Genomic DNA, 13,569 nt, shown 5'->3' with positions numbered 1-13,569 from the left:
ATTTGCCATTATTTATTTTCCCTCTGAAATATAAAGAATATCTTCTAAAGAAAGTATAGTATTATGATCTTTGACAATACATATTTAACATTGATTAATAATAGTACAATCAAGAATATGGTTCCAATGCAGAACAATTCATCGTTGCAATTCCTGAGAGGGCATGTGCTGTCTGTTGGTGGATAGTTACATACCATAAGTCATATTATTATTACAGCAGGGACAGCCAGGGGGTAATGGTTACAAAAGCAATCCTGTGCCTGAGGGGCACTGATTCTGCTCCTAGACATTTGTTAAATCAGAGAAGTGAGTCAGATACCCTTATGTACCCATACCCATTACCTTTGTATTCATTTGTGCTCAAGCCTTCCATTGAGCTCGACAGCTCTGTGCCTGTCAACTTGTATAACATTTTTATCTCCTTGCAACAGTCTGAAGTGAGAATGTTTGTTTTAAAAAAATAAAAAAAGACTCTCTTGCGTGCACCCACTAGATGGTGTTGTTTGTGAAAAACTCTCAGTGAGCGTCCATTCAGTCAAACCCTATGTTTGACATCAGCTGACATACAGGTATGACTTAACTTACCTTAGCCTCTTTTCCAAAACGGCAATATATATATGTATGTCCAAATTATGACATCCCCAAAAAATCTCTTTTAATGAATGGCTGGTATTACCTTTAGGTAACAAAATCAGAATATATGGTTTTTGCAAAGGTACTTTGTGAAAATACATAACAGCAGTTGAGGTTTAGCAGCATGTGTTGTTCTAAATATCCACATGTTTTACTTCTGAGGAGGAAAAAGCTCTGTTTGTTTTGGTCTTTCCAATTTGTTACATCACTGCGTCTTTGTGGAAATGTGGGAATTGGCAGGCATTAGCTATAAAGACCCAGTGGGTGCGAATCTATTAACATTCAGACAGAGCTGCAGTGATGAGGGCTGGTATGTGCCATCTGCAGCCTCTATGGAATTGTCATTAAAACCTCAATAACCAAAGGAACAGGACTACATCTTCATATATTTAACTTTCATCAATGAGCAGTATTCGGCTCGCCACATTGGACAGCTTTTCATGCTCAACCAGTGTTTTCTGTCCCATTCTTTGGATTGTATCATTTTTTAGACACTACACCCTCCGTTTAAATTATTTCTTTCCCTTCAACATAATTTGTTGTAAGTTGGGGAGATCCACATTAATGTGTCACAGTTCTGTGCCAGATCCTACTTAATATGAGAATAAATGGAAGGGAAGTTAAAGAACAACCGGAAATTAGAAATGTCAAAATGTATGGCATTAACTAGCATTAAATACGTGTCGACTGAGCAAATATACTGTAACTTGAACATACAGTAAGATCTACTAATGAAACCACAGTACGCTACAGATATACAATATCATAGGCTACAAAGAAATGCATCATTAAATGATATATCCAAATTAAGACATGTGACTTGTTTACAGGACAGCCATGTGTCATCAGGGAACCAATTTGAGATGATTGCCCCACTAACACAGAATGTTTAGGGAACGTTAGTTTTTGGTTCTCTAAAGGTTAGTTCGAACCAAACCAGAAACTAACGTTTAGGGAACGTCCCTACTGGTTATTTATTAACATGTCTGACAATTCATGAATTGTTCATGAATTGTCAGATATGTTTAGGTACAAAACACATCAGTGTTAAGCATTATGTCTGCAGTCACTGATTCGTCATTATTCAGTAATTAAAGTGAAATTAAACTCTGTTTATTAAGCCCGGGGAACATGTTCATGATAAAGTTCGTTATACAATATGCGTGTTTGCACATTTTTAAACTGCATTTACACACTGTTTAAAAAAAGCAGAAGACTAAAAAAAAACAGCAGCAACAATATAGGGTCGTGCTACTGTTACAAATAGGCCTGTAATGTATTTTCTTCTGTTGCTGCTTGTTTGCCCTGTGATGATGACATCGCTGCTAAAACGTTATCGTTTTGTCATACAAAATGTTCTGTAGCTGTGTCACGGAAAGATGATTGACACTTTGCGGTCGGGGGAGAGGGAGGGGGACTGGGACGTGGACTCGTCACCCAACCACCCCCTTTCTTCCTCCCACCTCCCCCTCCAGGCGTGACGTGCGGATAGAAAGCGGGACCTGCCCTCCCGTCGCCATTTTTCGGTCTCGTACTCGCACTTGTAGTGGCTCGGGTGAGGGGGGGGAAGAGCAGAAATAAGGGAAAGTATAACATTTAGAATCGGTAAAACGGGATCCCTCTCAAGAAGTCAGGAATGCGCGCGAGAGCTACAGCATAACGTACTGGCACCTGAGATGCACGCGCAGGTCGCGGCTGTAAAATAATTGTTGGTGTGTGAAGACGTGTTGCGGGCCGCCATTTTTTTGCTGTGCTGCCTTAAAAGTCTGCTCCGACTCGAGAAAGGGGATTCAAAAACGCATTTCCATGACGTGTGCCTCACCGTAAGATAAAGAAGATACAAACTATCATTTCATTTCCGACCCGCGGCTACTGGCGGCCTCTTTGCCGAGAAACAGATGAAAAACTGAGGCCACCTTTTCCGTTCTCATTACTGGCACTGACTGGAGGAGATACATTATTTGAAGAGAAGCCCGGTGTTTTTCTCGGAAGGCGGAACGAAAAAGGGAAGCTTCATTGATCAGTTGTTGCTCCGCTCTCCGTCGATGTTTGTCTGTCGTAAGTTTTTAGTTTTTCTATTTTGGCCGCTCAAACAATCACTCAGCTATTGACTGCTGAACACAGGAACCACATTATGTTCCAAAGTTGGATCAAGCCTGTCGCAGCCTGTCTCTGAAAACGTCAGGTTGTTTTTGTTTTCTCCTTTTTTTTAAGTTCTTTTTTTTTTTCATCAGAGGTCTTCGGAGCCTGCAGCGTTCGTGCAGCAATCACTCGAAAACCTCACTGGACGACGAATGCCCTGCCCTGCATCTTCCAAACCCTTATATTTGCTGTGATTGGACAATTCCAACCAGCATACACGTTTTAACTTATTGTCTTGACTTTTTGTAATTTTTTATTATTTGTACCGTTAGACTAATATTAACTTATTTTGAACAGAAATGTCAACTGCTCGGTTTGATTCAGCTGATCGGTCCGCCTGGTATTTTGGACCCGTGTCACGACAAGAGGCACAGAATAGGTTACAAGGACAGAGACATGGCATGTTTCTTGTTCGAGACTCTTCGACCTGCCCTGGCGACTACGTGCTGTCAGTATCTGAAAACTCCAAAGTATCTCACTATATCATCAACTCTTTGCCCAGCAAGAGGTTTAAGATAGGTGACCAAGAGTTTGAGCACCTCCCTGCTCTCCTGGAGTTCTACAAAATCCACTACCTGGACACGACCACGCTGATAGAGCCAGCCCCCAGGTAGGAATACACCATGATAAACCACCATGATAAAATGCAGTACCATTTGGGCCTCATGGATATGTATTACCACGAAACTGGGTGATCTAGGTTAAGTAGCTCGGTTGTCTATTTTTATCAGAACTAACCCACTTTCAGTCAGACTTCAGTGCACTGCTAATATATATATATATATAATGAGGTATTCTGACAAAACTCAAATTTGAAACTGGTGGGAACACTAGCAGTATCACCACACATCCAGTTTACTGTTTTTACTAAGGGTTGAGTAAGCCAAGATGCTGGTTAAGTTTTTGTTTTGCATATTTATGTGCTTCTTTTAGCAATCTTTGCTTAAACCGAGTCATTTTGCGACATCCGTCCAGATGAGTGTTTTTAAATCACTCTGAATGTGGCAGTTTCTCATTGGATATTAATACCATGGATATTCTATTTAAACATTTTTGCCAACTACTTATATACTCTACATTAGTAAACTCTCATGTGCAAGTGTTTCTTTGAGAGACCCATGTTGATTACCATTTCAGAAATATAAAATGTGCCCTTTCACCTAAAATCCACTTTTATAGAACAAAAATATCTCTTATGCTAGAAGGCAACCTTTTCCTGATTTCACATGTCCAACCATTTCATAATATCCACTTGAGAGTGGTCTTCTTTTAATGGTAACCTTAGGTCTTCTTACTTTGCCTCATTATTAATTTAATTATAATAATCTCTCAAGGTATCCAAGCACAGTGAGCGGTCCCATCCAGCCTGTTGGTGGCCCAGAGGAGAACTTGGAGTATGTGCGGACTCTATATGACTTCACTGGCAGCGATGCAGAAGACCTTCCCTTCAAGAAGGGGGAGATCCTTATTATCCTGGAGAAGCCTGAGGAGCAGTGGTGGAGTGCCAAGAATAAAGAGGGACGTGTTGGGATGATCCCTGTGCCCTATGTGGAAAAATTGGTACGACCATCACCTCATCCTGGCCAGCCTTCCTATGGATCTCGCAACTCCAACAGCTATGGGATCCCTGAGCCCTCCCACGCCCTTGTCCACGCCTATGCCCAGCCCCAGACACCATCGCCATTACCCCCTGGCACACCTGGAGCAGTTATCGCCCCTCTACCGTCCCTGCAGAACGGCCCTGCCATGGCAAAGGCCATCCAGAAACGAGTGCCATGTGCCTATGATAAAACAGCTCTTGCTTTAGAGGTATTGTAAAAAATGTCACTTATCTAAAAAATGTGTTTCCTCTTTTGTGCTTTTTTTCTTTCCTTCCCTTCTCTTCCTCCCTGCCTTGCTAGGAGATACCATTGATTTCATCAGCTGTTTTAATGTATGCTTTATTGGATTTTTGTTTTTTGTTAACGACACTTGTTAACACTTATAGCTTTCTATAAAGTAGGTAAAATAATAAATTCTGGGGATAATTTACATGTAGTTAGAATACAAGACAAGAGAAGTCCAGTTTGTTTGTCACATAACCAGTGTATCAGATATTTGTTTGAGAGATACCTTTTTGAATTAAAATGCAACATTGTGCAGTAAATCTCTGTGCCAAGTTGCTGTAGGCTACTCAGCATTTCTTAACACCAGGCTGAACAGCAGTGTTTTGCTGCATTCTCTGGTTAAAAGATTCAGGCTAGTTTTCGCCTCTGACCTTTGTCATTGGTTGTGGTCAGAAGTATGATGTGTTAAACCAACAGTGATGGTACAGGGTCTTAGAATCCACCTGTTCATCACGAGGCGAGAATTCAAACCACAGGAGGCCCGAAAAAAAACAAACTTTTCAGGAGGTGTCAAGTTTACAATATTTCCGTTTGACAGACTAAAGTTTGAAAGATTTTTTAGTTCTTCAAATCATCACATCCTGACTGGCATCTCTAGTAGGAGATGTTGTTAGATTCCCATGTCAAACATGTACTCATTGTTAACAGTACTAAGCAGTATGCTTTGGCTTGGACAAAGTCAACCCAAGAGACAATAATAGATAATGGGGCAACATAATTTATTTTTGCTCTATAATTTTTTTATTATCCGAAAACGTCCTCAAAGAACACATGCGTTGTAACAGGAAAATTATATACATTTTCGATTTTACTCCTAAAGCAGAATATTTATAGCACTGCACCATTTCTTGTTAGGTTTAACTACATTCTGCATTGCAATTGTAGGATTATGTAGCTAGTAATGAGAAGAGGGGGAAACACCAGTGCTTCACACAGTTACCATAGCAATCTTGTTGGTTATATGTGTGAAAGTGCCTTAAGATTGCTCTTCTGGAATCCACCTTACATTTAAGACGTTTCATCATGGTCACACCAAAAGGTTTGGAACGGGTAGGGTATACCCTCTCTAGACCCTACCTGCCGGTTGATCTCTGGTCAACTTACACTTGTGGCTCTGGACACTGGCGGCATTCTGCATGCTGATTCATTGGTGGTGTGATGATACTTGTTGATAGCCTCAACTCGGGCTTAGAGTCCATCTTCCTGCTAGCCAACTAGCTGCTAAATGGTCAGCAGCGATGTTCGGTTGCATTTCTCAGCAGTGCACTCTGGCTAATACAAATCGGCTTGGACTCTGGTTGCATGTACATGTTGGTGCATGTTATGTTGCATAATGTGCACTTCAGGAATATACGGGGCTCTAAAATGCTCCCCTCTGATAGCAGACTAAACCGTAGTGATGCCCACAGCTGAGAGAGGAAAAAGGAAGGCCTACTTCTGCTGCTATTCACTGGCATCAGTTTGTCAGTGAATTTAGAAAGGCTGCTACAGCTGGGTACAAGGATACACGTTGTCCCTATGACTGAAGTGAGGTGTACATTTTGAACTTTAGTGAATGGTATTCATGCTAAAGGTTAGACAGATCTCTCTAACATCAGTCTTGACTTCTCTACTCTGTTCCCTGTGTTCTTTTTTACAATTGATATCAACAATCACTGCAGGAAATGCCTAATACATCATTCAGACTGACGCTGTGAGATGAGTTTAATGGGTCAACAAGACATGTTGGCTGGCCTTGTCAACAGGTTAACTTAACCAACTCCACAAAGAGACGGAGATAGTGCTCACAAATGGCGAGCATTTGAGAACTGAAACTAACACATGACTTATTTGGCACTAATGCAATTCAGTGTAATCGTATGGTGTATGGTGGAGCGGCTAGAGTTGCAGATTGGATTCTGTTTATGGGCAACTAAAGATGAACCCGTGACTGGGGTTTCTTACTGTATGAATGGGTCATAGGCAAATTAAATGTGTGTGTATTTTTATTTTTTGGCATTTTTATTAATTTGCAAATTAAGTCCAAAACATGATACATTACACACAGCACTGTTCATCATTGCATCTTCAGTAGACTTGTGTAAACAGTGTCAACTCGTGGGGGAAAAAGTGGAAGTTTTACTCCAAATGAAAGACTATTCTGAACACTGTTTCACATTAACATTTATAATTGTCACACCAGGGACCCGTCGAAGCCCTATTTTGATCAACTCTGATGCCTGCTCCACTTTAGTGATGTCCCAAGTTCCCCAGCATTTTTTTTTTTGTGGATTTAAGATATTTATTTACGTCATTACTATGTCATTACATCACTATTAATCATAGTGAGTAAGTAAGCCCAGTTAATTTATGTAATTAGCCATTACACCCTGGCTAAGCTACCTGCCAAAATAGGCCCAGTATTCCGTTCCATCACTAGAATCTGTTCTCAATATGAGAGCTAACAGTGCCAGCCCGTCAGTGTTCATCTGTGACCAGAGCTGCTGTGAGACAAGAGTATTCACGTTGTCTCTTTTTCATAATTTTTCAGACCTGCATTACCACACATCTGCACCGCTACTTGGGCTGCTGTTGTGGAAACTGCATCTGCACTTTCATAATCTGCTAGTCCAGGGAATGTAGATGGCCGGCTAATAGGCTACTACCTTATCCACAGGCACGAACAAAAGACTATAGGGTGCATCTGAAGGAAAACTGTAACGCATAGTCTTAGCTTGCCCACTGTTAATAGGTTACATGATTGAGTTTGAATTGTTCATTTTGATTCTAAAAATCTTTTTTTAGGTCTTAAGGGTTCATCCACAGTACTACGTTTTCATTTTAAACGTTGTTTTAAAACAAAAGCAATCTCCATACCGACATGCATAAAGACGCATATCACAGACCATCAGAATCACAGAAGGAATCAGCAAGGCCACATTATGATTGATGAGACCCAATCGGGGGGCTAATCTGGTGTCTCCGTCATCGTTTCCAAACATGTCTGTTTTGGCCCGTCTAGACATGACGGGCATCACGGTTTAACACATGAATTTACACAGAGATTACACGGTATGAAAATAAATAAAACTTGTGTGCAAATTAACAATGATATGCAGAACTATTGTAATGTGGAACTATTGTTGGATAGGCGGGTTCTTCAGGGACAGCTAATCTGTAGCCCCGCCTTAGCGCTGAAGCTCTGATTCGCGTGCCGTATGTAGCAGAGCTCCGTGTATGCATGCATGCAGTTTTTGTGAGTCAGAGATAGCAGCACTAAGGGTGAGTGATGGAAGGGTTAGAGGACCTGCCGGCCTCTTTTAACATGGCAAGTTTGGGAACGCTTGGGTGCTTCCAGTCAGTTACAGTAGTACAGACGAGAGAGTGGAGGATAAGACTGCTGTTGTAGATTGTTACGTTTCCTGCGTCACAGCTACAAACTGTAACATTAGTTGGCACAGACACCTTGTTTCTTCAGGCTAACTATATTAGCTTTAGCCAGGCAGGGAGCAGCTTTCTGCTGTGATAAATTGGCCTGGAGACATCGTGATAACGTTGCATTAATCGGGTGATTAAGTTTGTCTTTGCAGGGAACAAAGATGCTTTTCATAAGTTCTATAGCTGATTGTCCTATTTTGTATACAGATGGAGTCTGGCGATGATGTGGGGTACTTATTTTTTACTGTTTACATTTTACTTAACATACTTCAGGCTGTTGTAGCTAGCTCAGTGGAGAGACTGTATGTCACTAGGTGGTACAGCCTGAGACAGAAACAATAAAAAAATATTGCATTCTTAATTTTTGTTTATCTTTTCCCTCCATTGTACCGTACTTGTACTGAACCTTGACCTCTGTGTACCGTTCCACCCCTAGTTTTGATACTACCGGGGCAGCCTAAAGATGGACAGACCTTCCCACAACCATTGGCAGGTTTCACTTAGTTGAGATAAATGAATGCTAAAGGTCCCTAATGACTAGGAAACATATGCTATAGGCATTGGTAGGGGTTTTCTAAATGCGCAAGTACTGAATTTCAGTGCAGGTACCATTGCTGCTCTTCTGGGATGCCTATATTCCTCACTTCCCTTCACAGTAACCCTAGCTTAAAACAGGAGCACTAGGGACACTCCTTACTCTGTCTTAACCAACAATTCTACGTTAAAATGCACTCCTTGCTTCACAAGATGTTATGTTATCTTGGCACTTGCCCTTTTCATACTGTATATTTTTAAAACTTAGTTTTCCAGAAAATTATTTTTTGATCACTGTACTTAATATTGAGTAATCGGTGTTGTAATTACAATTATTTACGATTTTAAGGAACCAGAAACCCTAGACACCAGTCACTAGAAAAAAAGCTAGCAGAATTCCTATCATTTCCTGTGGTATTTTTTTACTTACTGGTGCCCTGCACTGAAGACACATACCTAACTGCGTCTCATCATGTCTCTTCTGTCTGTCTCTGCATCAGAATAGGTCATGGCTTATGACTATTTTGGAGCCCTTGTAGCCCAAGAAGGGTTTAGTTTGTGTCCTTGTTGTTTAAGGGTTTGATATTGGGACTGTTTGTTTGTTAGTTTATTTGCATAGAACCAGTCTGCTTCTTCATTACTGCATTCCTAATAATTTGATATGATTCTTTCTTTTTGTGATTATGCTGTACCTAATTTTATACCGCAAACTTCTGCGTTTTCACAGTAATTTTGATATTGTAAGATTTGTTTTAATTCTAGTTACAAAAAAACAATTCTAAGTACTAGGTTAACTAAGTGATAGTGATCTAGTTTCACTACATCCTGATTTGTTCAAACAGGCAGATTGAAGATGTTTATAATTCTTTGCCCGACAGATTCCATGGAAGCTTTTTATGACTAAGCTTTATGTGACTAAGTAGCATGCTTGTCATTCCTGGACGGCGTAAAAGATTCGTGTTACAGATGATGTCTCGGACTAGATGTCCTTGAAGCCTCATTCTCAAGTTAAAGCTACAAATGCCCTCCCATTCATGTTTTCATCATGGTTTTGACTATGAACACTTTTCCCTTCTAATCCAGATAAAGAACAGATTGGGGCATGTTCAGTGTCATAAGCCCAGCGACTGCTCTGTGCTGCTGTCTTCTGTTTAAACCACAGTGTTCTGTGGGTGTAAAGATCTCTCAAACCGTTTTTGTAAAGTGTGTATTAGTAAATCAGTTGTGCTGGATGTTGTTGAAGCTCATACACACATACAGTGTAGTTGGAGCAGCTTTTAAAACTAATTATTGGCCGTGTGTTGAATGCAATTAGTTTTTTATTTGGGCTATTGCTATATTCTTTTTTTCTCTGCATCTTTAAGTAGGCAGCAGTTAATCACCAGCTTGAAATTTAAATTAACCCTTTGACTTGACCTTTTCCTGCAGATAGTGTTAAACATTACACTTACCAAATAAGACACATAATCTAACTTTATTGATTATGTCATAGCAAATGCAGTAGTGTAGCATGCTGAGGAGTTGCGTATTCATCTTAAAGTAGAAATTGATATTTGATAAGTGGCTATGCGGAATTGAATTTTTTGGTCATCATGTTCTAATTTACACCCAAATATTCTTGTGTCCTTGGTTTTCAAGAGGTTGTAGTAAGTTGTCGTACAGACATTGCACAGCAATAACCTTTGCTGGTTGAGGTACATGCACATCATGAACAAGAAGTGTATGCACTTATTGCACTGTAAGGCATTGAATGTGGTCCTTGGTTGTTGTAAAGCCATTGTGGTATGAAATTTTACACTCTGTCTAAAGTAGTTAATCAAATGTATTTTAATTTGGCCTGAAGTGCATTTTTATGTAATTTTAAAACTCACTTAGATTCTATGCAAAGAAGCCCCCCTCCTCCTGTAACTCAGCCTCCTGTCTTTCTGCCCTCAGGTTGGTGACATCGTCAAGGTTCTACGGATGAACATCAGCGGTCAGTGGGAGGGCGAGGTGAATGGACGCAGGGGTCTCTTTCCATTCACCCATGTCAAAATCATAGACCCCCAGAATCCAGATGAGAGTGACTGACCCAAGAGTGCGACTGCACCTTCTTGCCAGAATCAACCTGTACCTGTATCCGCTGGCTGCCTCCACCTTTCCCGCCAGTGTCACCACGGTTACATGCTTGCCTGCTTGGGGCTGTACCATGATAGCGACCCCTCTGTTGTTGCCAACCGTTGCAAGGCTTTCTGACTGTTTACAGCTTTGGACTTTGGCTCCAAACCTGACCCTACTTCTCCCAGTTCCCTTTCCTATGACTTGGTTCCAGACTGGGCAGGATTTGTTGCATTTGTGTCCTTTTCCTTTCCAGATCACTGGGCATCAGTGCGAGTGTGTATGTGTGTGCGTATGTATAAGTGCATGTGTGTTCACAAAAGATATTTACCACAAAACACACAAAATGTCTTTTTTTATTATTATTATTTGAATTCTCTGAATATTTGTTACGTTTGAAGTCTTGGGGACATAAAGTGTTGGTGTGTGTGTGTTTGTTTTGTTGATGTGAGTACTTTTGTACAAAGTGGGGATCAGCAATATCCCTATGGAGTTGGAAGAGCACTGAGGCGATGAGGAGCTAATAGTGTGTTCCATTTAACTCGGAAGCCGGAGCTGGGAGTTACATCACACCCGAGTTAAACACATTTATCATTTACAAGTCCAATTTTGTTTGTGGGGTTAGCTCTAGCCAGGTTAGCCATTGTTAGCGATACCAGTTAATAACAGCACATTACTCTGTTTTTGCATACAAACAGCCTAATGTCCACAGAAAGAAGTCGGACGGGACTGTGTGCACGACTCATTTAGTGAGACACTAATGAGACAGAAGTGCTGATAACTATGTGACTACAGCTTTCACAACTGTTGACACGCAGAGCATCCATGTTGGATTTTAACCTCTAGGTAGTGTGAGGTTGTTGGAGTTCCGAGCTTGGATATCCGAGGTCAGGGGCTTGTTTCTGACTTTGACCTAAAAAAAATCTGACTTCCGAGTACTAATGGAACGTATTATAACCAGCCACTCCAATTTTATTTCTCCAAACAATCAAGTCACTGTTGTACTTAAACCATCTCTCACACGCAAACACACACTGGCCATGACTTATTCAGGTTGACAGTTTATTTTTATTGTTTATGTGATGTGTGACTGGAGTCAAGAAAAAGCAGGAGCGATGGGTTTGTTGAGGATCTAGGTTGTACTGTGACAGAGATCCCATGAGCAAATCCAATCTTCAAAATTATTTATCTGTTAATTAGACATGGCCATCCGTGATTTCATCTTTTTCCTATTTGTGCCACATGATCAACGATAGTGTTTTTTTTTTTTTTATATATATTTGTGGCTTGGAGAAGATGTATGGTAGAGGGATAACTTTGCATGTCCACTTGGTACCTCTTTACTCTCCTTTTACATTATTTTGAACTAAAGGACATTGCTTAGAGATTAGCAGGTTTTAAATGCCAACAGCACCGAGGACTAGACGATATATTTAAACTTTCTACATTGTAGTGCGAAGCTTTGAACAGGTTTTCAAAAGTCAAATAGCAACGCCCGTTGCCCTGGCCCTCGCTTCCCACAAGCATTTGACCATAAGGCTAGCTGAAAATGCATTGTCACAGTGTGGGCATGGGGAACTGCAGGCTTTCCACTGAGGTGAGAAACTCCCATTTCAGTGGCATAGGTCAGGGAAGGAGGAAGTGGTTCAGCAAGTCCGTAAAAATCCCGTCAATGCCTTTTTCAGAGAGTAAGCTAAATGCACATTTTAGCGCATGCAATCCCCTCTCTCACCTAATATTTGGTCTGTGCACAATTGTTGTCTCTCTTTATGCAAACAGGCTCTATCAGATTTGTGGAAAGCATCTTTGTTCTTACTGTGATGCGAACCGTGCTGACATATAGACTTCTGCTGTAAAATTGGGGTGTAATGACCATTTCACACCGTGTCTCAGCCTATTGCTTTCCATTTAAATCAATGCTCAGCCGTTCACTCAGAGTAATATTGTGCAGTTTTTAGTTGCATCCCTTTTTTATTTTTATTTTGTCAGTTTATAGTCGGCTAGTAAATCAAGCTTTTCTGTTAAAATTAATAATGTTATTAAATAAACAGTACCTACGGTGACATTTACAAAAGGGAAAATGCCTGCTGGTTGCCTCTGTGCATGGCCTCTTGGCCAAGGAGATGGTTCTACCTGGCCAAATGCTGCTTAATGTCATTTATTTCCTTATTAAATAAAGGTTTCTCTTATTTTAATCCCTCCTGGTCTGTGCAAACAAACCAGCGTTGGTTTTTCTCATCAAACTTGATGAAATGACTAATTAAGCAATACACCCTGATTACTTCCTTTCTTGAGGTGAACTTGCTTTTCTCGTGCTTTAGAGTTGTTTTGTAATGGCATTAACAGTATTACTGTGCTCTCTTCTCATATTCTAGAAAAGCCTGTCTTTTACTTAAGAATTGAAAATTGTGCCTTTTATTTTCTTATACCATTTACATGTGTTAATATTCCCATGGTTAACACCTGTGCTGGTATTGACCCTTTATGTACAGAACAAGTAAATAAAATTTACGTCTACTTCTTTAGCTTGCTCTGTCTGGTGTCTTTGTCCTCTGCATGTTGTCTTTTTAACAGGTGGGTGTGGAGATGTTTGCAGCAGCTTGGCGTCACAGGTTGTGTATCTAGAGCACAGGACAGTTGCTCTTGCTCTAATTTTTGACAGTTCCAGTTTTGATTCTGGCTGTACCCAGGAGAAAGGAAGCAATTAATGAATTTTAATGAAGTGCTAATAAAAGAAAGTCAGCTGACCTCGAGATGGGGAATGAAAAACTTTTCAAGGGCATGTCAGATGGGCATAGGCTGTGACCGTTAAGCACTTTTGAAACCAGGAAAAAATAACAAGTATAACTCAATAGGTATG

The 13,569-nt window shown here is 40.5% G+C and overlaps 1 protein-coding gene across 2 annotated transcripts; it reads left to right on the top strand.

Moving 5' to 3' along the window:
* Positions 1–2,125: 2,125 nt before the first annotated feature.
* Positions 2,126–13,234, top strand: crkl (v-crk avian sarcoma virus CT10 oncogene homolog-like). 2 transcript variants are annotated; one of them, XM_034896386.1, is made up of 4 exons: positions 2,126–2,691; positions 3,073–3,385; positions 4,110–4,584; positions 10,548–13,234. In XM_034896386.1, the coding sequence occupies exons 1-4, from the start codon at positions 2,679–2,681 to the stop codon at positions 10,680–10,682; spliced, it is 936 nt and encodes a 311-aa protein (XP_034752277.1). In that variant the 5' UTR covers positions 2,126–2,678; the 3' UTR covers positions 10,683–13,234. The 2 variants fall into 2 exon arrangements, with proteins under 2 accessions (XP_034752277.1, XP_034752278.1); XM_034896387.1 differs by having other exon boundaries at positions 2,127–2,691; positions 2,868–3,385.
* Positions 13,235–13,569: the final 335 nt, after the last annotated feature.

The sequence above is a fragment of the Etheostoma cragini genome, chromosome 16 (assembly GCF_013103735.1).
Source record: "Etheostoma cragini isolate CJK2018 chromosome 16, CSU_Ecrag_1.0, whole genome shotgun sequence".
Taxonomy (NCBI): domain Eukaryota; kingdom Metazoa; phylum Chordata; class Actinopteri; order Perciformes; family Percidae; genus Etheostoma; species Etheostoma cragini.
Note: the sequence above shows the minus strand (reverse complement) of the source record. Positions and strands in the feature narration are given on the sequence as shown.